This window comes from Embiotoca jacksoni, unplaced genomic scaffold (assembly GCF_022577435.1).
Source record: "Embiotoca jacksoni isolate LCO1_2020_lvr unplaced genomic scaffold, fEmbJac1.0.p SCAF_1, whole genome shotgun sequence".
Classification (NCBI taxonomy): Eukaryota; Metazoa; Chordata; class Actinopteri; family Embiotocidae; genus Embiotoca; species Embiotoca jacksoni.
In genome coordinates, this window is record NW_027185229.1 from 20,323,151 (window position 1) to 20,345,862 (window position 22,712).

Below are 22,712 nucleotides of genomic sequence, written 5' to 3' on the forward strand. Positions count from 1 at the left end.
TGTGTATATACTGTAGCTGCTGTAGTTTATGTTAATCTACGCTGCTCTGTGATTAAACCCACACACACATGTAGTCCTCCTCTCTGTGTATGCATACTGTATTTTTCAGTGTGTAATCCTCAGTATCCACAAGTCAGCAGGAGAGAAATCTGCATCACTAACACAATCAGCAGAGAGTCTTTATATATCAAGACCAGAGTTTCCATCATTAACTGTCCTCAGGGTCCCGGGACAGAATCCACTGTGGAGCCACAAGCTCAATTGCATGCAAAGCTTCCACATGCAGAGAAGATGTGATAACAGTATTAATAAGAGTTCTGATAGAAATACTTGTCATAACATCATTTTTAAATGTAATTATTTTGGCCTTGAACAAACACTTTACTTTAACCTCCCCAATTTAGCCTTGATAATTAAACATAACATAAATGGCTTACAACACACTATAATGCAATTAATAATAATACAAGAATAAAGTATATTTACTAAATTGTTTAAACAATTGTAGTTGATTTATTATCATTTTATCCATTTTATACTTCTATTCAACCATTTTTCAGAGGAAAATATTGTAACTTTTACTCAAATGAAGATTTTATGGTTAAAAAAAAGCAGAAAAAAAAGCGTTATAGTGTGTTATAAAGCATTTATTTGCTGGGTCACTGTATTACTTGAGTGATAAGAGAACCATCATCCTCACAAGGAGGCAAGGAAAAAAACCTATAAAATCTTTAACAGTACAAGAAATAAAAGAAGCATTAAGGATCTCACATAAAGGGGCAGCTTGAAAGGCTGATAGCTGCTTAATGGGAAGTGCAATGAAAAAAGAAATGAGCAAATCGCCAAGCTGATACGTGGCTATTCCCTGAACACACAAATATGAAAATGTGAGAGGAGGAAAGTCCAATTTTGTCTGTAGATGCCACATTATACTTTGAGCACAGAATTCTGAAGTATATAGACTTGAACTCTTTACACACACACACACACACACACACACACACACACACACACACACACACACACACACACACACACACACACCTGCTATTTAATTCGTTTAATGTTACCTGCAGTGGGAATGGAATCTCTTGTGCTGTCTCTCTAGAGACAGCACAAGAGATTCCATTCCCAAGGCTTGGCCTTCAATGCTGAGACCTTAAATACAACTCGCATGCACGAATGCGAAAACACACACCCACGTGCACACACACACACACTATACACAAATGGATGTGAGTATCTATATCTCTAGGCTAGCAACCAACTGGATATAGCAGCAACATGGGTTGAATAGGAAGGGCAGAGACAGAGGAGAAAGGAAAAAGGAGGAAGATTGTAGGGGCCATGCTGGTTGCAAAATATAACCACGTAAGGGTTGCCTAAAATTAGTAACAAGCACTTTTGGTTCTGTAAAACTGAAGTGCATCATTTAAATTGCACATGAAATATGAAGAGGACAGGAGGTTCGTTCAGGGACAAAGGATGGGAGGGTAGTGAAGAGGGAGAATAGACTGGAAATAGACGAGGAACACATGTTGAATACAGACCAAAAAAGAAAACAAAATATTATTTTCATATTTATTCATGTAAAATCCACACCATTTATATAGTAATCTGTTTAATATTAGATGTGCTTCCATTCTAAAAAATATCAAGAAAATAAAAACCCTGAAAGCATAAAAGGGATGTTTTGTGAATATTTGCTAATCAGAATCATTGAAGATGAAATTACTCATACTGCAGCACTTCATTGCATTCACTTCATTATACATTAATTGGCACCATACAAGCAGGCCTAGATTTAGTCAAATGTGGTAGGATGTTGATTTGTAAAGAGCAATGACTCACAAGAATCAACAGGAACTGTAATCAAAATATCCAAGGCCGTGCTTAACCTGTGTGAATCAGAGGCTGAATGGCTATTAAACCAAAATATGTATACACATTAAAATATTATTTTGCATAAATAATGTTTAAATTTAAGGTATTCAACAACATGTTTAGCCCAGAGTGACAATGAAGGTCCTGAACACCTCCCTGTAGGCGTTTCGAAGGAGAACATATGGGAAGCAGCTCTCCAGCATGTCTTGGCTCAAGAACGGAGACTCCTCCACAATCTAGATGAATCAGTGTAAAAGTGGTATAGGTGTTATTAAAAAAAAAAAAAAAAAAAAAAAAATTATGATTAACAAATCCAATTAAAAGATCATTCATGTTTTGTTTAATTTTGTATAGGTCATTTCTTTAAAAAGAGGGACAATGTAGTTTTAGACGGGTTACTCAAATAGAAAAAAATGTGTGCACCTTATAAGAATACTCAAAATAAACTTCAGTTCCTGTGTTCAGTGTAGCAAAGGATCGTGTCTTCTGAGGTTCATTGGTGATTTTGAGATCATTTTAACACAGAAACACAGAAGAATAAACTTTGCAATGTTTTGGCCACTTGAACATTGAAAACTCCATCTTTTAATTTCCCCTCTTGTTAAGGAAAAAACCCTCTCCATCCATTTGAAATTTCAGAAGCACTTTAAAAAGCTGCATAATTACTATAAAGCGTTTATATACTGTCAGTAATGAAGTCATTGTTAATTGTTCATTTCTTAGTGCAACAGAGATAAGCAGTAAGCCATAATATAAAACACTTATGGGTTATTATAAAGAGAAAAAGCTCCTTTAATTAAGGGTCATGGGATTTTCCATTAGTCTTTTAATTTGAAAGTGAATGAATCTCTTCAAACTGGCCAACCTACCATGTGTAGGAGCAAGTAGATGGACTCTCGGTTTTTGCTCTCCACTTTGTCCACGTTTTGTCCCAGTTGAAGCAGAGTGGAGGAGGCCAGCTGTGGAAATGGCGGGAAGTTAGAAAGAGACAAATCAAACACCTGGAACATTTTTACACTGCTGGTATTTAGCTTGACTGGGAAAAAAACTCTCCAACTATTAGCGCTGCAGTCTACATCTATATGTACTGTTCAACTGAGTGATTTTACCTCCTGAGACTTAAACATATTTGAAGAGGCCCTGAAGAGCTATATCTAGCTTTTTTTTTTTAAATTTATTATTATTTTTTTTAAAGAGGCATATTTAAGTTATGTATTGTAAAAAAAAAATGCCCCTTCCTCCATAACAATCAACATTGACTTACCTGGTTTTTTGTGAGCGTCCGCTCTATAGCAAAATGTTTGTCACTCACCAGCAGAAACTCTTTGAGCTGCTGTTCTATGTTCTTGTTCTGAACGGTGAACATGGCAGCAGCAAGCTGGTTGATAGCTTTAGCCAAACAGTGAATGTTGTTGTTGTGGCCTAAGAAAATAAAAATACAAAAACCATCACCAAAACACAGAATAGCATATCCTGTACTTTAGCCATAGAGAGAATGTGTTTGTGGCCCAGTGATTGGAGAAATTGACTTAATGATCCGTAACACTTAAGAGGAAGCATGCTGAGCATATTGCCTCCGGCTCACAGGGTAAATTCATTTTAAATATGTCAATGGAAAATAGAGGCAAAGAAAATAAACAGTGACAAATGCCATGCAATGCTTTGATAGAAATCTCTGCTGCTTGCTGCTCTTAATGTTTCAGTCTAGGCTCGGAGCCAAGCAGTAAGGGTCAGCAGGGCCATATGCCAAGAGTAAGTGTATCGATGCACGTCAGCCGGAGTTATCTGTAAACAAAAGTCTCTCAACAAAAACGTGTTTCTCATTAACCAGCAAGCTTTGCTTTGAACCATGTCAGACTGGAAAGTATGAAACACAGAGATGCTAATAAGCCTCATGTTTCAGGGTGGAGTTTGTTTTTTTTATACACTATCAGCAGCTGGTAAATAAGGTCTGGGGGAACATGTGATTAGTATTTGGTAGATGGCTGCCTGGTCACTAATTACTGTCAAACTGTTTGCAGCAGCTGAAGTGGACAAATAAATATCTACCTCCATGCTCCCGGTTATAGAAGCAGTTGGGGTCCAGGGCCAAGGTGGGCAGGGACACGGCGATGTAGACAAGCAACAAACGGGACAGCTTGTACTCCTCATCAATGGATGTGTTATCTGCAAGTTTGTAATTAAAGGAAAAATAGAAATAAAAGGACACTCTCTCTTTCTGATTAGTAAGCCATTAGAGCACAGCATGCTGTGTACTGAAGTGTCACTAATAGTTTTAGTGTTACCTGTCTTCATGCTGCCAATAGCTGCAACAAGGGCAGGATCGATATTACATGTCAGCCCTGCAGCAGAGGCCAGCTCAAAAACACTCAGAGTATCCTGTGCAGCAAAAAGCATCAAGAAAAGTGTAGTCAAAAAAGGCAGTTCAACACTTCAGCACCAATGAGGGGAAAAATTTTGACAGCATTTAACCCCCTTTACATGCAGATTCATTCATCTTTTTTTTCCCCCTTAAGATGTACAACACAAGTTTTTAATGACAGACCCACTATCACATGGTAAACACAAAGCCAGCAGGAGAGTAATCTGTGACCGTTTCAAACAGCATAAACTAAAGTGACACCCAGCATATTCTTTAAGGAGTGATACTAAATCATTGGTGGGTGTTTTTGTCTTGACAGCTTTTGATCTTGCCCTATTTATAATTGCATGCATTGTTGGCCTGTCTGGGCAGAACATTTCCCCTAATGTGGTTCAGAGAGCAGAGCTGCAGCAGCGCTTAGAGTCTCTCTCACGGCGGCATGAGGGGGCTGCTGACGTCTTTGGGGTTATCCTGGTCTGGGCTGTGGCACGGCTGTCATGCCTCACTCAGAGGCCAGACGTAAGTAAAGGGAGGGAGAGTTCATGAGTCACAGTCAAACAGATTGCTCCAGAGGGAGATAAGGAATTTAATTTGGTTGGTACTAAAGAACAGCAGCTCTCCAGCTCAGATCTACTGTTGCATTAGTCTGCCATACATATACATGCTATATTCTGCATTCATAACTTCTTATGGCTATCAGTCACTTCCCCCACGAGACATTGCAAAGATTAATATACATTTGGATATAATAATAATATTATACATTTTCCCACAATAAGGTGACTCAGTGAAAACAAACGGTTGATAAACTATGACATGATGATTCATGCACAGTGAAAATGGGACTCAGTGGGATATCAACATATGGATGCATTTCTACAGTGTAGCTTCGTTGAAGAGGAATAAGAGCTGTGTTTTACCTGGATATCAGCTTCAGGGGAGACGGAGTCTCGCAGGGACTCGATGGGCCCCATCAGGTACGGACAATGCTTATGTAGCATCTGTTTTACATGATTAGATGACACAATATTACATACTTAAATAATTTTAAAAAATCCTACTAGATACATTTTTGAAAAGCAGATGAAGAAAAAAATTATAAAAGATGTTTTGGTATTTCTTTATACATATCGTTAATATATTGATATCAATAGGCAAAGACCATGACCGGTAGATAAACAAAAAACTCTCACTAAAAGATACCCTGAATTCTCTACTTTCTTAAAAAAAACCACACATTTCATATTTACACTATATTATATGCATTTTTATCATATCATGTTTTATATTATCTTAAAATTTTGTTGGACATTACATCTTTCAGACAGTCCTGTGCCATTGATCTAAAGGACAGGATCACCCCGATGATGGTCATCCTCTTCAGCACGTTCTCTCCCCCTGGAAGTACACATGAAACACATCTACCATGGAGCTGGTTTAAAATACACAACATTTCTTTCTGTTATCTGGCTTTTACTGTACCAAACAAACATGATTAACCAAAGCAGCCTCACAAAGATGGTTAGCAACTCGACAAGTCAACCCAGAGTTTTTTTGGGGGGGGTATGGGGGCATCTGGCCAATTGCAAACATGGGCAACGTGGTAACAGAATTATCTACTGCTTTTAAAAAAAATAGATTTATTAGCACATGATTGTTGTCTTTGATACTCGTTTCTGCCACTCCGTCAAATTATCTACTCAACTCAATTTCTTCCAAATTATCATCTGATTCATTCAAGTTTAACACATTCGTCCACATTTGTTTTTAAAGACTAGTTAAATGGATGAGAATCAGTACAACATTTTTTTTTTTTTATCATGGTCTCTGCTTAGAGTAGTTTAACTGCAGTGCTCCTCCTTCACTTCTTGATATCCCTCTTCCTTTAATCTCCTGCATGTTTCTTCTTGTCACCTCGTTCTTTGCATCAGATCCCCTCCTGTCTCTCTTTTCCTACAACTCCTTTCAACCCCTTGCCTCTTCCTTCACATCTCCTCCTCTCATCTTCCTCACCCCACTTCTCACCTGTCAGCCTCTTTTTAAGACTGGCCATTTCTTCGGGCTTGTCAAAGTTGCTCTTCATCTGCACCAGGATGTCCATGTGGTCGATCACCATTTTCTAAAAGAAGAAAAGGAATTGAATTAAGTGATAAAAGTCACAAGATATCATAGGGAGAGGTCATAGCTGTGACAGGTCTGTCTGGCAGTACATTCTGCAACTTCTGGCTTCAATCACAGGTGTCAACGTGGGGAGTCTGACACAGTACAGCAGCATTAACTGGTCTCAGGATCTATTGCTTTAAAGGAGATATACAAGTTTGAAAGGATAACAGGTAGCTGATGCACAAAAATGCTTTTAGATGGACACTTTTCCCCACAATACAAGGAACTGCGCAAGTTAATTTGAATGTATTATATTTACTAGAATGTATATTGAAGGAAACATGTAAATACTTTTACTATGCTCACAGATTTGAATGTACTTTTGTCAACAAAAGTAATATTATCTAGTCAAAACTGACTTAAAACCAGAATCTGACTTTCTGACACAGGCTGGTTTACAAATAGTGTGCCATACAAGTGTATGATTTATAAATAAATGCTTATGTTTGTGAAAATGGTTATTTAAATTTGCACTAAATAAAATAGCGCTAAAATCCAAATCAAACAGCTGAAACTAAACTGTACGTTTTGGCTGCGTATCATTACTTCATTCTGCCTTTGTATTAACTGCACTCCAACTCCACACAGAAATAGTTAGCAAAAACACCTAATGCAAGAGATCTAACTACAGTATATCAATTAAATGCTAGCTGGTGAAAAAGCATTGGATAGTCATAGCTGAGATTAAACTCACTTATTTACCTGGATAATACAGGCAACTCATCTTAAAAACAAATCCACTGCATCATACTGTACCTTCAGCTCGCTGACTTGAGAGGTGATGTGCCACATCAGGTTCTCACTCAGAAACTTCAGGCCATATGGCCCGAGTAGCTCCGCCAGGGCCTGTAACTCTGTTCAGAAATTGATAGCAATATTATGAGGATCACTTAATTATCAGAAGAAGATCAACAACAGCTTAAACTGAGGTTGATTACATATAGCCATGACTACAGGAATTAACAGAGGAAGGATCAAGTGAAGATGTATTTGTTTACAACGTGGTGTTTTACAGGAAACAACCACAAGGCTTGACTCTCTATTAGTTTCACAGATGAAAGAGGACACAAATCCAATTTGATTTGTGAGTGTAGCTGAATCAGTGAGACAGAGTGAGCTGCAGCTATTAGACCTTTCACTCAGTTTGACATCTGAATGAATATGGATGGAGTAGGACACGTGTGGTTAAAATTGGATGTGGTTAATGGACAGGCAAGTGAGTCACTGCGAGGCAGGCAGATACCTCACTGAGCAGTAAATATAGACAATAAGGATAACACTAAAGTGAAGAGGTCTTTCTTATAAATGCAAGCATATTGCTCATGTTTGCTTGAGTATCCATGTGGCAAGTGGAGTGGACGTAGCCTGAATGCAGCCATAAGGCGTTCCACTCCTCCTATGAGGTAGTGTGGAGGTGGAACAGAAGGCTATGTGGAGGAGAATAGTTATAATACAGGGAAGGAAGAATGGGGGAATATTTTAGGCACTACTGAAGGTTACATCATCTAGGCAGTGTCAAAATAAACTGCATGATACATGTTGTCAAAAGAAAACATCGCACACCATTACAATGACAAGCTCCATATTGTCTTGAGCAATCCCTCTGCATGTGGTGTCACAGGAGGGAACCGGAGCTACAAGTGGTGCTTTTCTTTTTTTTTAAAGAGTGAGTCATCTCCTAGACCTGTGGGATCATGATCATTAAACCGCCTAACACAGGATAAATGTTTGAAACTGATGAGTGTAAAACCATGGGCCTGCAAGAAGTAAAGAAGAAAAAAAAAATCTCTCCCACTGATGTAGGCTATTTTTACATCTGTCATGCAAACATTTTCATAGAAGAAAATGTATAACAATTATTATAATTGTTATACAATTATTATATAATTATAACAAGGCTGCTCTCAGATTACACACACATTAATTTGCTGTTGTAGCTTAAATAAGTGAACTAAGTGTGCAACATGGACAAACTCATCATAAAACCTCTCAAAAGTTGGAGTTGTTGCTATGGATACTCAAGGCGATATGTAACTAAGAAATGTCATCTTAATCCTTTCATTTACACATCATTACTGCATGTGTTGCTTTTGTATTATTTGTGTCTCTGTGGCTTATTTGTGAAAAGGGGAGTAAAAGCACAAAAATGTAGCACTTCTAACAGATCAACTTTTTATGCAGAATAAATGACAACAATAAAGTTTCAGGACGGACCTGATATGTCAGAGAACTCCTCTGCTCTGAAACTGGGATCGTTTTCAGTAATCTGGCTGACAAAGCACTTCATCGTGGGACAGTGGACGATGAGGGAGTTGCTCGCCTGACGTAAAAGACCCTCCAGCAACCTGAGTTGAAGCACACAAAATTATAAAACAAGACAAGAATCTTCTTAGCTGTTATTAACAACAGGTTTGAATTATAGAGAGTGAGGTGAGACACAAAGAGAGGGCAAAAATATGTCAGAAAACAAGAGAAAAAGTTGTGGATGTTCTTTTGTGTAGTTCTTGTGATACATGCATTGGCAATTATTCTTCATATGGGTTTGTTGTGTATATGATGGTTATGCTATATAGGTGTCCGTAGATGAAGATATATTTAGATACAGGTGTTTTAAATGGACATTTACATGCAGCATACAGTAGATGTACCAATATATATCACACACCAGTTTGTGTAGAGGTTTGAAATAGTCTGCGCTCCGTGGGAGTCCAGCGGCTGTGTTTGCTGCAGCAGGACACTCTTCACCAGCCGGGTGACGTCCACATTGATGAAGCTGGCGAGGCTGTGTAGATTGTCTGTATAGGCTCTTATCCCTGCCAGGAGGTCAGAGGGACGGGCTATCTCCTGGGTGGTCTGATTGTAATTGGCCATTCTCACGATGATCCTGGAGAAACATGTTTAACTAACGTCACTTGTCACTGGGCTAAAGGGGACTGAAGGTGGACAGATGGGACCTTAACATGGGTTAAACGAGCCGTGGTGACTTGGCATTGGTCTCATTAGGTCAGCACATTTACTGCTCCAGGGCTTCACTGCAAGTGTATTTATTTTTTTTGCTAGGGCCCTTGATTCTCTCACTTTCTCTCCTTGACTGTGTTTACAAGTTTGGTCACAGATGGACCAATCACTGAGAGCATGCTGTTACTCAAGGGCGCTAATTTTAAGGTGACAGGGGAGATAATCATCTGCTAAGACAGGGAGACTAAGCAGAACATATACACAGAGACATTAGGTTACCCTGGTATGAAACCCTAATCTAAACAGCAGTTAGCACTGAAATGACACAGAGCAAGGGAGTGACATGATGGATCTCTGCTCAGACTTTTAAGTGGGTGCAACACAGCTTGGCATGAGGGAATCAGATAGTGAAGCAGGTTTCATTACAGGGATGGAGACGAAATTTGATAAGAACAAAACTACATATAATTCCCTTGTTGCCTGAAGGACAAAAAAATGTGTGCAGATCAGTCAAGGAGTGACAATTTGGGGGAAATGCAGCTGGAAATGATGCTCTGTCAAATCCTGGTCAGAGTCAGTTGACTTTTTGCATTTCATATGTCTACAGCTTTTGTTAAGCACGGAGGTCGGCCTGCTGAACAGGACACACACAATCTGTCAATCAGTGAGTTTTAACACAGAGTGAACAGAATAAAAAAGCCAAAATGAAGGCAATATATAAATATGCAGAGCTACACTTTCACGGCATATTTAGGCACTGGCAGACGTAAAAATATTCAATGGGCAGCAGGTTCCTTGCACAATGAAAGCAGGCACTCGTTTCATGAATTAGCATATTTCTGACAGTAATTGTTTTTGGTGCTGCTGAAGTGACACATGCGCTTCAGGTGCAGGTGAGGGAGAAAAATCTGCACTTATCCCCTCAGGGACACAGAATTTTTTGTACAACTTCATTATATCATGCACATTTATTTAGACAAATGTACTAATCCCCACCCATCCCCATTTAACATACTCAGAGAGGCGTGTCTCCAGATGAGAAAGGAGGAACTCTGTGGGAACGACAATGTGGTCGAAGACAACAAATTCACTGCAGAGACTGTAGGATGAGCAGAGCTCTGTCAACATCAGATGCATCTTGTCAACACTACGAGATAGAGAAAAAGAGAGACGAGGATGTAAGTCTTTAAAAAGTGAGGACAAATATTTTGACATTGACTTTAGTATTGATGTTCTATACTCAGACAAATACGGCAATGAACATGTCAGAGATGTTTGCAGATGTTCAAAACATATCTGCAAACTGAGGCAGAGGGGAGGAGAACTGAGAGGAGGGCGAGACAGAAGTGAAACTCTTCAAACTTAAATCAAGGAGTGTAGCTTTACAACAATAATTTTTAAAAAAAGCACCAAAATATATGGTGCTGCCAGCAAATGTGGTTTTATGCTGACATGTTTTGTTTCTAACTTTTACTGACTTGATTCAGCACCTGTTAACTCTGACGGGTATTATGTTCAAAACCAATTATGCCTTGTGGGCAAGTGCAATTTTCATACTGTCTTCTTATAACTTAAGGTAAGAAAAGCCAATTTAGCACTGTAACAGGGTCAGGCAGGGTGAGATAAGTAGAGAAAATGATGGTAATAATCAAGGCTGACTTGGTGACGACGGTCCGGTCTTTCCTGAGGCTCTCAGCGCCTGGCTTCTCTTTCTGGACCTCTCCTTTTTTTGGCACCGTCTTCTTTTGCTTTCTATGGCGAGCAGCGCTGATGCTCTCGGCACAGTGCTTAGGCAGCAACTAAGGGGTTATCAAGTGGGAAAATGGATGCAAAGAGGGAGAGAAGAAAGGGAAAGAAAAAGAGAGACAAGATTGTACAATTAAATCCAGGCAAGCTAGTATTGGATAACATCCTCAAAGACAAACATGTGAGTTATTTGTTCACATTCCTGAAACTTAGATGAAAAGTAGGCTTTTACCATATTTTCCTCAAGGCTTAGAGAAACAAGACTGCACTAATCAACTGCAGATTTTTTGAACTTTCTTATCATTTTATTCAAAATCCCAAGTCTGTTCACTTCCTCCAGTGAAATACACTGAATCCAAGCTGTGCCTTGTGTGATTATATTTGGATATGGATTCAAGACTAAATTTCTGCTGGATAATTCGGGTTTTTTTTCACTCTGAAATAGATTCAGATTTCACCTGGTCATTGAGGTTGCGCTGCTCAGCACATATCTCTAACATAACACTGCTGGTCTGCTTGGCTATCTGCTCCAAGAAGGTCACACACAGGCGCAGACTCCTCTTCTCCATTGCCTCGATCTAGACACACAAGGCACAAGGCACAAAAGACACAACATGGTAACACTCACAATACACAGGTAGGCATGAATAAATGTACAGAGAGATGAATGCCTGAGCACAAATAGTTTGTACACTATTGAAAATAGAAACTGAAAATGGTGCAAATCAGCACATATATCACTCTCACTGATCACTCATTCACTCATCATAATTAGTAATGAGAAAGGAATATCTATATAAACTAAAAAACGTTGTTAATACTGTTGTGATCCAGCATGCAATGTGGGAGTTAGAAATCAAACTTCATGCAGAGTGTAGCTGTTCTTGAGCTGATGATTCATAGCGTGGTCAGCAAATAACTGAACACTGACCTCTTCTGGGCACAGAGGATGTCCACAGTTAGTGAAGTGAGAACAGGCAGAAGGGAAGGCCATGAGGTAACACTTCATGGTCATTTCCTCACTGCTCTGGCAGAACATCTTCTCAAAGACTCGTGGGTAGAAACTGGAAAACAGAAGATAACCAGTAAAAAAATGCTTGAACTTTGTCTTGTCTTGGAAGAGAAGAGAAGAGAAGAGAAGAGAAGAGAAGAGAAGAGAAGAGAAGAGAAGAGAAGAGAAGAGAAGAGAAGAGAAGAGAAGAGAAGAGAAGAGAAGAGACGGACCAGAGGATGGACACTTCAGACGTCTCTTGCAGCAGTTCTTCCATGCTGTCCACCATCCTGGTGTGAAACTGGATCATGTTCATCACATTTGCCAGGTCAGGGTATTCCTTTAGTAAAAGAGGGGCCTTACTCACACTTGTGTAGGCCTAAAACAAAGGAAGAAAAAAAAACTTGTAGTACCTGCCACTCACTTTGCTAAGTTCACACCCAGAACTGAACTCACATTTGAGGTGACACAATAAACGTGCATACTTGTAATCTCAGCCAGTCCAGTCGAAGCGCTCTGAGATCAAAATCCTCTTTTTTGTCCACTGCAAAGAAAAAGCCATTTATCATTATTATAATCTAATTTGTTATTTGTTTGGTTGCAGGTAAATGCAGGTAGTGCACAGTATTTCCTTGTGATTACCTTGTTTGACTGAAAGAGCAGACAGGGTTGAAACAAATGAGCTCAGCAGGACTGATTCCTCTTCTGGACACACATACATGTTCTGGAGTGCAGAGTTTGATGCTGTTAGTTCATAGAGTTAATGCAGATGTAAAATAAATGGGGAGTAATGGATGCATTCAGCATTATTGTCAGTTTTTTTCCTGCAACTTTCTGCATTTCACATAATCCTTAAGAGAAACACACAAAATTTAAAAATGCACAAACTTTCTTACGTAGTACATGCATTACATTTTTTAACAAATTGTATGTGCACACACACACACTCATTTTATCTACATGTACCTGTATGGTGTCATTGAGAACCAAGGCATCAAACTGTGCCAGGTACTGAACATGATAGCGCTGAACTACAAGAGTGTACTTTCTCATTACACCTCTTAACTTCTCCATGTGGAAGAGCAACTCAGCCATCTGACTGAGAAAAGAAAAACAGAGAAAAGACCAAATGAACACTGAATCATTACTAATTACTCCTTAGCAGAATTTAAAGGTTAAAGCCACTTTAAAAATGAATTTAAACAGTTTGAGACGTGCTGCTAAAAACTGGTGTTGATAGCTTCTTCATTGTGGAGTTGCAGGTAGGGAGAACTTCTAAAGTGACACTGCTGAGGGTTTTACAATGAAGATGAACACCAAATGAATACAAGAGCTTTTGTGATTGTTAGGCCCTTATTTACTTCACTCCTGTTGCCCTCTATATGACTGAAATTTGACTGATGGCTGCCAGACTTTGCACACTAGTATGACGTTGATACTGCAGCATCTGCAGCAGTCCATGGTTTACTTCCTATATATATATATATATATATATATATATATATCTATGACCTACTTGTCAATGTAGTCCTCGGGTGTCTTTATCTTTGGCATATTCTCAGAGTGTCTGACGAGCCACAGGACCTCGTCACGGGAAAATGACAGAGCCATGAAGACAAACAGGGCCTTTGGGATTTGATAGGCCCGCAGAACAGAGAAGAAAGATGCATGTTAAGGAAGATCCTCTGCCATTGGTGTAAGTTGAATTACTTTGAAGTGTGAGACTGTCAGATGTCTGCTGGGTGGAGGCTGGATCAAAGACATACATTTTCATGAGTCACGTGACCAGAATTTCATTTGGAGCAATAACATGCAGTAATGAAATTATTTAAATTCCTCAAGTACCACTGTTATGCTCCTTACTATACTTCTACCTTTGGTCCGAGGAGTCCCGGTTCATCCCCCAGAACTTTAAATAATTCTTTCATTGCTCCTCTCAGAAACTGCCTCCGCTCTCTGTGCATAGCTCCGCTGGTTAAAAAATAAAAACGTGAAAATGAAGACTTGCATCTCACAGCTAATTTCAAAGTAAATACAAATCAATTAAAAATGATGATACAAAAGTGGTAAAAGCATTTGTTATTTTTAATTGTCCAAGCTCACCTGTTGACTAAGACGTGCTCACGACATTCCTTGATGTCTGCAACTCGCTTGCTATACCTGTTAAAAAAGAAAAGGGAATTAATGAGATGCAGTAAGAAACTAAATTACAGTCTTATAAATCAATTACTGTCAGTACATGTCAATATGTTTCTTAACATATGTTCATCGCAGCTTTAGTCCCAATTTTCAACAGACTGGAAAGTGACTTTTTAACTTCTCTAAATTTGCTCTATTTATATTTCAACCTCTTCTCCTATTACATTATTTAGCTGAATACCCAGAATTTTTAGAGGGTGGTAGTTTTTTATAAACAAGACTGGGTCAAAACCTAGTATATGGTTTAACTGCATTTACAACCCTATTGGGCTTTTCATTTGAAATGAGGACTTTTATTTTGAACAACAACAGGAAGTTGCAGCATTCAGCCAACCAATGACATGACCTTATCACTTAGTGACTGAGTGACTGACTTACTCAGTCATTTGAGTTTATAGGGCTGGCCTGGTCCCTCTGTTGCAGTCCAGCCAAATATACTTTACCTTAATAGTTGGCATACTATAGTTATGTCAAAATTAAACTTAGCGTTATGATGAGAGTTATTTGTATTACTCGCTCAGTCATATGTTTTTAGCTTCCACCAATATGTAATCATGTAAACTATAATCTTCCCCAAAACTTGTATAAATTATTAAGTATATAAAACATCTGGCTGTTTTGCTTTTTGGAGGCTAGGTCCATGAGTAAATAAAACAACCAGATGAGAGGCCAACACTCTTTAATCCACAGCAGGGATGAGTATGATGTGTAAGATACATTTTTAAATAATTTCCTCTTTGTTGACTTTGTAAAATATGAAGGTGCATTTCCTTGCTGGATTTAAAAAAATATTTTTTTTGTATCTTTATTCATCAACCACGCTCTATTTCTGACAGTGCACAGGGTGAAGAGAGTACAGTACAGCAGTGCAGGTTTTTATACCCTTTGATGTTGTCGAAGAGGTCCTCAGAGACCTTGTGGATGTTAAGGATTTCATCTCTGGTGAGGGTGAGATAGAGGCCGCTCCGCAGAGCCATCTTCCACAGCTCTTGGGAGGCCTGGTTTGTATTCAGGCTGCTGTGGCACAACAGGAAGCCGACTACAAGAAGGAAAGTTTAGCAACCATCATGACACAGTTTCACAGACTCATCGCATCTGGCAGTTTTTTTGTTTGTTGTTGTTTTTCATTTCTTAAAATAAATATGAATAACAGGCTTTTTTTCCTCTCTAACGATAAAGTTAAAACTGTTTGGATGCTTTGGATTTTAACATTTACTGGTATTCAAATAAATAAAAAAATTGCACAACATAGCTGTCTGATCACATTCGGGACAATAGTCATTTATGGAGAAAATTAACTGCCAATACTTCTGAAGGTAGATTACTTTAAGTATTCACATTCTTTATTGAAATTTGGTTTTAGTTATGTGTGTTTAGAAGAAACAACTTACATACTGATTGTACTGCTATTCAAACAAAGATTATTTCTGTTGGTGTGGTTACCTTTCAGGCAGAGAAACACTTACTAATGATCCAGCGCTCCATCACCTCCATAGACAGATATTCACATGCCATCTGTGGGGGGCAACAAGCTTATTAACTGCCATTACAGACACATTTACTACAACTGGTCAAAAAAACTCATTAACATTGTACAAGATTGCCTATCCAGGAGAGCTACAGTATGTACAGCTGTCATACCTCCCTTTTCCAAACTGCATTCTAATTTAAGCTTTAGAGGAAAGTCAGTGGTTAAACTATGTACTTATTGGGTTTTTTTCTCTTAAAGAAATATTGACTGTCAATCCCAAAATGTGTTTAATAATCCTATTATATATATAGAATAGAGCTCAAGAGGCCAATCAATACTCTCTACTTTAGATAAGGGATGACGTTTTTTCAAATGTGCTGGATATGTATAGCACATTTATCGTAATTATTTAGTTGAGAAAGGAGTAGAGAAGATAAAAGTGAATCCAGTTATTCATGAAATTGAAATGATAGCACTATGTAAGGAGAAGGAAAATGGGACACAGAGCTCCTAATTAGGCTGTATTTGACCTACAAAATAATTTGCTGTTATTGCATCTTGGCTGTGACTCCTTCTCTCTATTCTGCACCGCCCTTCTCCCTCTGTCAGAGATGAGTACATGAGGAGAGGTGATGGAAGGGTGGACTTACCGTGTTACAGTGGGCTGGTTCCAGCATGGCAGCTGGAGCACTGAGCAGGCTGAGGAGCTGGGCACTCCGCCACTGCTCTGCTGGCAGGTTTCTGCGTGGGTAGACCATCCTCAGGGAAAGCAATGCTGTTGTCACAGACTGAGAGAGGGACAGAGAAGGAAAAGACAGTGAGTGAGGAAGATAAAGAGCGAGGGGAAAAAAAGAAAGGCAATAGTACATAGATACTGAGAGATGGCAACACTTCAAATCCCAAATCCAAGCCTCATTAACTGCAGTTTGTTTTTTTAACACACTTCACGCCGGTGGAGTGTTATAGCCACTAAATACATAGCCATAACTCACTCAGGGAAACATCACTCAGTTCCAATAATGACAAGTACGATACTGTCAGACATGGTGGAATATGATCATTTCTAACAGGCTTCAAACTAAAACCTAAAAGGGGAAATGGTTTGTGAAGCGAGTAACATGGACAGAACAGAAGTGTGTATCATCTACTATAAATGTTAATGTGTTTAAATAAATGAACACCAGAAAGGTATCAAATGTATTGTAAGGAAGAGGTGCCAGAAGAAAGACATCCATATATTAAAAAGATTAATCAAATATTTTGCATAATTTATCAGTCCACCTTTGACTTACTATAAAGAGTATCATCATTAGTGTATGTATCTTTGTACTTAAACAGCTATGAAATGAAAAACTCTGAGCTGAATTCACCTTTGTGTGAGGGCCAAACTCCTCAGTGAGCTTCTTCCAGGGATGTTCATATTCCAAAAACATCTGGCCAAGCCGCGGGTAAGAGGGGTCACTGCAGGATTTATTATAGCAATTAATCAGTGGAAGCAGAAGAAAAGAAGACATCATAATAGCAATGCATTACTATGCTAAAATATCTTTCTGCTACAAGGATTTGATTGAGGACACAAATTTAGGATTTCAGAAATTACTTCATTTTATACAGCTTCTCTTTGGGGTGGCTGAAATATAGCAGAGTTTAGATTGTTTCCTCTCAAGGGGCTAGCTGTGTGTGTTCAAATATGACTTGTATCCTAAGTGTAACTGTGATTTTGGAGTATGCAAATAAATATCCTGCAAAGTGGGTAGACTCAAAATGCCAAAGAATGCCTGGGCACAAAGGTTAGTGGTGATGTCTGCGGCAATTAAACTTAGGACTAATCATGAGGATCAGAAGACGAGCCATGTTGATGGATGTGGAAACTTGTAGTAGCATTAAGTAAAGGACTTAAATTAAAGGGAAATCTCTGTATTTTTCAACTTTCACCCTATTTTCCCATCACTTTCGGTAAATTGAGTACTGGGAATAGAAATGGGGGAAATGTATTGCGATGTATGGAGAGATCTTCAGCCAGCAGACTTCTGTTTTGGATTTGGGATTCTTTCCATATTGTTTTCAGATAATTTTATTAAGAATCGGAGCCTGAGGATAGCAAAAACAAGCACTTTTAATGGACTTACTGGACTTACTTTGACGAGGCGCAGTCGCCCCAAAATATGGCTGAAACATTCTCACTCTGTACTGGACAAATTTTATATAATTGTTGTCCCGATTTGTCAATTACACCCAAAATGATGTGAAAATTGGGTGCAAGTTGCAAATACCAAACTTTCCCTTTAAGTGTTCATTGTCCTTTGAAAGCTTAATTTATCAAATACAAACTTTTCTTGACTGACCACTATCTTGATCAATAGTAAATGGGCAACACATCCATCCTTCCAACTACTTTGTACTCTATATGTAACATCACTTCAGCATGGATTTAGCAGCTTGCTCACCTGCTCCCATTAGTCATCTCATGAGCACAGTTGAACATTCCCACCAGAAGCTTCTTGTCATCGATGCGAGAGAGCATTAAGATGACAGATGCGTAGGTGGTTATCAGATCCAAGTAGTTTTTGGTGAAGTCAAAGTTGACTGCCTGAAATCCAAGTTTCACTTTAGTCACTTGCTCTGAAATCACTCTCCCTCTGTTACTACCACAGCTTCTCTAAGACATAGGATAGATACCACAGAGGAACAGCCGAGGGAATAATTTGATGGATAGGGTGTGAAATATTACAAGGCAAGACGTGCCACTTTAACAGTGGTAATAAAAACAACCAACAAACGGAACATGATGAGGCTAGGGTGGTGAGGAGACAAAACAACATAATGTAGCCTACATTATAAGAGCAGGCTGTAGCCTGTTGGAGTAAACAACGTAGTAACAGAAAGCTGAGTAGGGTGACAGCTTTAGAGATTGTCGATTAAATGTTTTGTGTAACCTTTTCTTTGACTTAAAACAAATACAAGCTAAACAGTAAGTACTTACAATATCAAAGAAGCTCTGACAGGCATCAATGGCGTTCAGCAACTCATACACATGGTCCTAAAAGAAGAACAGAGCGGAATTAGATCAGAAAACAGACTTCTAAATCATGTTAGCCCTCTAATGCAATTTCCAAAACACATGATAATTTTTATAGAAACCGGCAGCTCAAAATCATTAATCATTTACATATACCTATAGTATCTCAATTCAGTAATGTGCAGTCTTTCAAATACCAATAGTGTCTTGGCCTGGCTGCGATCCCATCACAGAAATATACTAATGTGAAGCGAGGTGAAAAATACCACAGCAAACCACTCTGTCCTGGATATTTGGAATGTTATCAATTATTTTCTTATATCCAAATAAACCACTCTATATGTAAATGTATCCTGGGCTCCAAAAATTATACAATAAAAGAGGAAACGGAGAACGAGCGCTCTGTTTACTGCCACCACCCTCACTATTTTTAGATTTGTCTTTTCATAATTGAAGAATCATGTACAGCATGTATTTTATTTTTCTATTTTGATTATGTTCCAATTTTTGTTAATTTTCTTTTGTTATGCTTTTAGCAACATTCAGTTTTGTATCATGTCAGCAAAGTGACTCGGAAGTTTGAAACATGAAAGTTTTGCTTCGGAAAAAGACGAGGGAGAAAGATGGAGAAAGACGAAAGAAAAAGAAGCAACAATAATCACCCTGAACTCCATGACATCCAGGAAAGAGTCGTAGTAGCTTGCCATGCCTGCCAACACTTCCGATTTCTTTCGCTGGATGTTGTTCAGATTTTGCTGTAATAATAATGAAAACAGTTCTGGTAAGATTTGAATAAAAATAATTAAACAAATACAGATAAAATAATTAAACAAATAAAAGTGTAATCATGAAGCTTTGAGCTGTATTTTTTTGTATTAAAGGTGCTATACAAATAAAGCTTATTATTATATTAACTGAGAGCACCTTTATGATTACAAGCAAACAAAACCATCAAAATTAAAATGACATGAGGTGAAAAAAAAGTTAAGCTTGCAAAAAGGCTGCTTCAAACGTACAATGTTTCCTCTGAAGTCAATGTTAGGGAATTTCTTGTTGATGTACTTCATGGCAGTTTCCATGGCTTTATCTGTCAGCATCGATGGCCGCAGCTTGGGGTCTGCACATAACTGGAGGAGAGGACAGGAGAGCATAAAGAAATGATGCGATTTCTTCATTTTGCACATTATACTGTAAAACTCTTCAATTTCTATGACATGTTTTCTTGTGGACATCAATTTCTTTTCTATTTCGAGCAGCATCCAGCCAAAAGTTAGAAAAGCAAGCACATCGCAACAAAGCCATTGAATTCTCACACCAATTGGCAGTGTGAGAAATACTGCTTTCCCCACCTCCCTATTCTTGTGTGCAAGTTTCACAGCTTTCATTTCAGAACAACTGAAATTTGACGTGACTGACAGCACTGGCTGACTTCCTGTTTGCACTTCCTCTTTGGAGAAATAAGCTGATAGAGCTGTGCATACTGCGAAGCCGGTATACACCCAAACCAGTGCATAAACAGCACATAATTTAGTCTCATACTAACTCATTACAGTATTTTGAGTTGCATCTTCTGTAGAATTTTCTGACTTTGAGAAATTATGCTTCACTGGGTCATTACTACTGGTATGTATCCTTGTAGGCCTCCATATATCAATGCAGTACAAATAAAGTATGTTAATACACTCGGATTTATACATTATAAATCTTTCTACCGGAGTTGTAAAAGTAGTAATCTGCACAATCAATGTATCATTCCCTTTTAAAAGTTCTAAAGAAACTGAAATTAAATGTTAATGCAAAACAGTTCCAAAAAATATCAAATTTTAGTGTATTGCTAAATAGTGAATTAGAATTTACTGATATGTTAATCTGAGATGTATCTTTTTATTGTGTTATAACTATGCAGGTGCATAGTTTTGAGAAAATTATCAAAACAAGCCACATGAGAAAAAAGAGAAGTTCCCTCTGTCACTCGCACCATTCACTTCTTAAATCTTCCTGTTCTTCCTCACCTTCTTTATGTAGTTCATTCGTATCAGCACTCCATTCCCTCTCTCGTTGAGGATGGTGAGTTTTTCAGCCAGTTTCTGTTGGTAGTCCATGGCTCTGGTCACACTGCACCTCGCCCTCCGTTCGTGCCTTGGCCTCCTGGTCCTGCTCGGAAACAAGTGCACCCAGAGCCTCACCCTGTCACTATATGTCACATGGGACTCATGGGTGTAGGGGTGGAGCTATAACCAGAGCTGAGTGTGAATCACTCACATGCTGTAACTGTATGTTAAAAAAAAAAAAAAAAAAAAAAAAAAAAAAAAAAAAAAAAAAGCAGATATAAAAATGTAATTTAAAAAAAATAAGAAAATGTCCAAAACAAAAATTACTAAATATCCTACTATGACAGAAAATGTGCACAAGGTATTCCTTTTAGAATTCTTGTACATTTGTATTTTTAGTCACGTTTTAAGAAATGACAGTGTCTCCACTTTAATTTGGTACTGGAAAGGAAATACATATTATTTATAATACCTTTTTATGTACATTTACATAACAAGGTATTATAAATCCAAAGCCATGTTTCCTGACCATTTCACTGCTTCCTTTGTTGACTGCAGGCTGCGCTACTTCCATTTCTTCTGTAAAAAAGACTCCTGTGAACAGGAATGGCAGAATGGTACAAATTATATTAATGGTGTTTAGGATGATTGCTTTGGATACAAAATTGTGAAGGACTATAAAATAAGAAGTCACCATAGCAAAGCAGTGCTCGAGTGATTTTACACCATAAAAAAAAATCATTTTCAACCACAAGATGTCATCATTTACCCACTGAAGCTCTGTGGCTCAGTGACCAACTGTGAAATTAATTATGCAAGTGTTTGACAACTCCAAAACAGGTACAGTACAACGCTCATGAGCATACAATATCACAAACATTAACTTTAAGTCTACACATCCAAATAAATGACTGCAACAGAGGGGTACAGTGCAGTACAGTGCAGTACAAGATAACACGGGACATGTTTATGGTGGATACCTACCTTTCTATCGCAAACTATTCTTGTACTGACAACTATCATTGGATTACTTAAAAATCTTAAAAATGGAGAACTCTCAGGGAAGTTTGGAAGCATTCCTTTTCCTGCACCAAATGTCTTATATCTCATAATTACATAATTGTGACAAATCTCAATCAGTATCAGGAATGGAATGGAGACAACTCTTTAACTATGGGCAAAAAGTACAAATATTGGCTAAAAAAACGCTAAATAACTCACTGTATCTGTGTGCAGGTCTTCACAACTTGTCTAAAAAACTAACACAATCCTTTTTAAGATTTCTTCAACATCAAAGTAATTCAATAACAGCTGTCAGTACCGACAGTGGTACACAGTAAAGAGGAACTGTTAGTAGTGAATTTGATGAATGCCATTTTCCTTTGAGTTTTGTTGCTTTGTGTTAATTAGAAGTTTTCATTACCTGGAAAGCAGCTCTGAACAGTCAAACTATCCCCCAGTATAATTACTGAGACTAAAAGACTTTGTCACGTAAACTAGAAGGGCCCAAAGTTATTCAGCATATCCCACAAGACGCCAATAACTCCTCTTGCAATTGTGTAACAAGTTCAGTAGAGTGTAAACTAAGAAGCACAGAGTAGAGCTTGGAGAGAGTAATTTTCTTAATAAGAGTCACTAAAGTCAACCACAGAGAGTGCAGCAAAAACCCAAACAATGTCTGATGTTAAATGGACTCAAAGAAATAATTTGTTTATTATTTCCGTATTGGCAGAAGCTCAGAGGGCAGTAGACATGTTAACAAGGCTTTCTGAGAAACCAGACTGGAGGATGTGGCTGTGGGGGGAGGAGGAGCAGGGGATGGGGCTTAGTAGATGAAGGGTACAGAGTAAATTTAAACCTCTTCCCCT

General features: G+C 38.3%; 1 protein-coding gene across 1 annotated transcript; it reads right to left on the reverse strand.

The window, feature by feature from the left end:
- Positions 1-1,282: 1,282 nt before the first annotated feature.
- Positions 1,283-20,939, reverse strand: nckap1l (NCK associated protein 1 like). The gene is made up of 31 exons (XM_069146622.1): positions 20,806-20,939; positions 19,810-19,920; positions 19,456-19,548; positions 18,758-18,814; positions 18,222-18,364; positions 17,145-17,235; positions 16,425-16,562; positions 15,770-15,818; positions 15,186-15,342; positions 14,208-14,264; positions 13,979-14,075; positions 13,621-13,730; positions 13,071-13,203; positions 12,747-12,828; positions 12,590-12,648; positions 12,338-12,483; positions 12,045-12,177; positions 11,572-11,691; positions 11,027-11,166; positions 10,383-10,514; positions 9,075-9,293; positions 8,624-8,754; positions 7,166-7,263; positions 6,272-6,365; positions 5,562-5,644; positions 5,167-5,247; positions 4,170-4,263; positions 3,934-4,050; positions 3,197-3,306; positions 2,754-2,843; positions 1,283-2,120 (listed from the first exon to the last, which is right to left on the reverse strand). The coding sequence occupies exons 1-31, from the start codon at positions 20,893-20,895 to the stop codon at positions 2,004-2,006; spliced, it is 3,372 nt and encodes a 1,123-aa protein (XP_069002723.1). The 5' UTR covers positions 20,896-20,939; the 3' UTR covers positions 1,283-2,003.
- Positions 20,940-22,712: the final 1,773 nt, after the last annotated feature.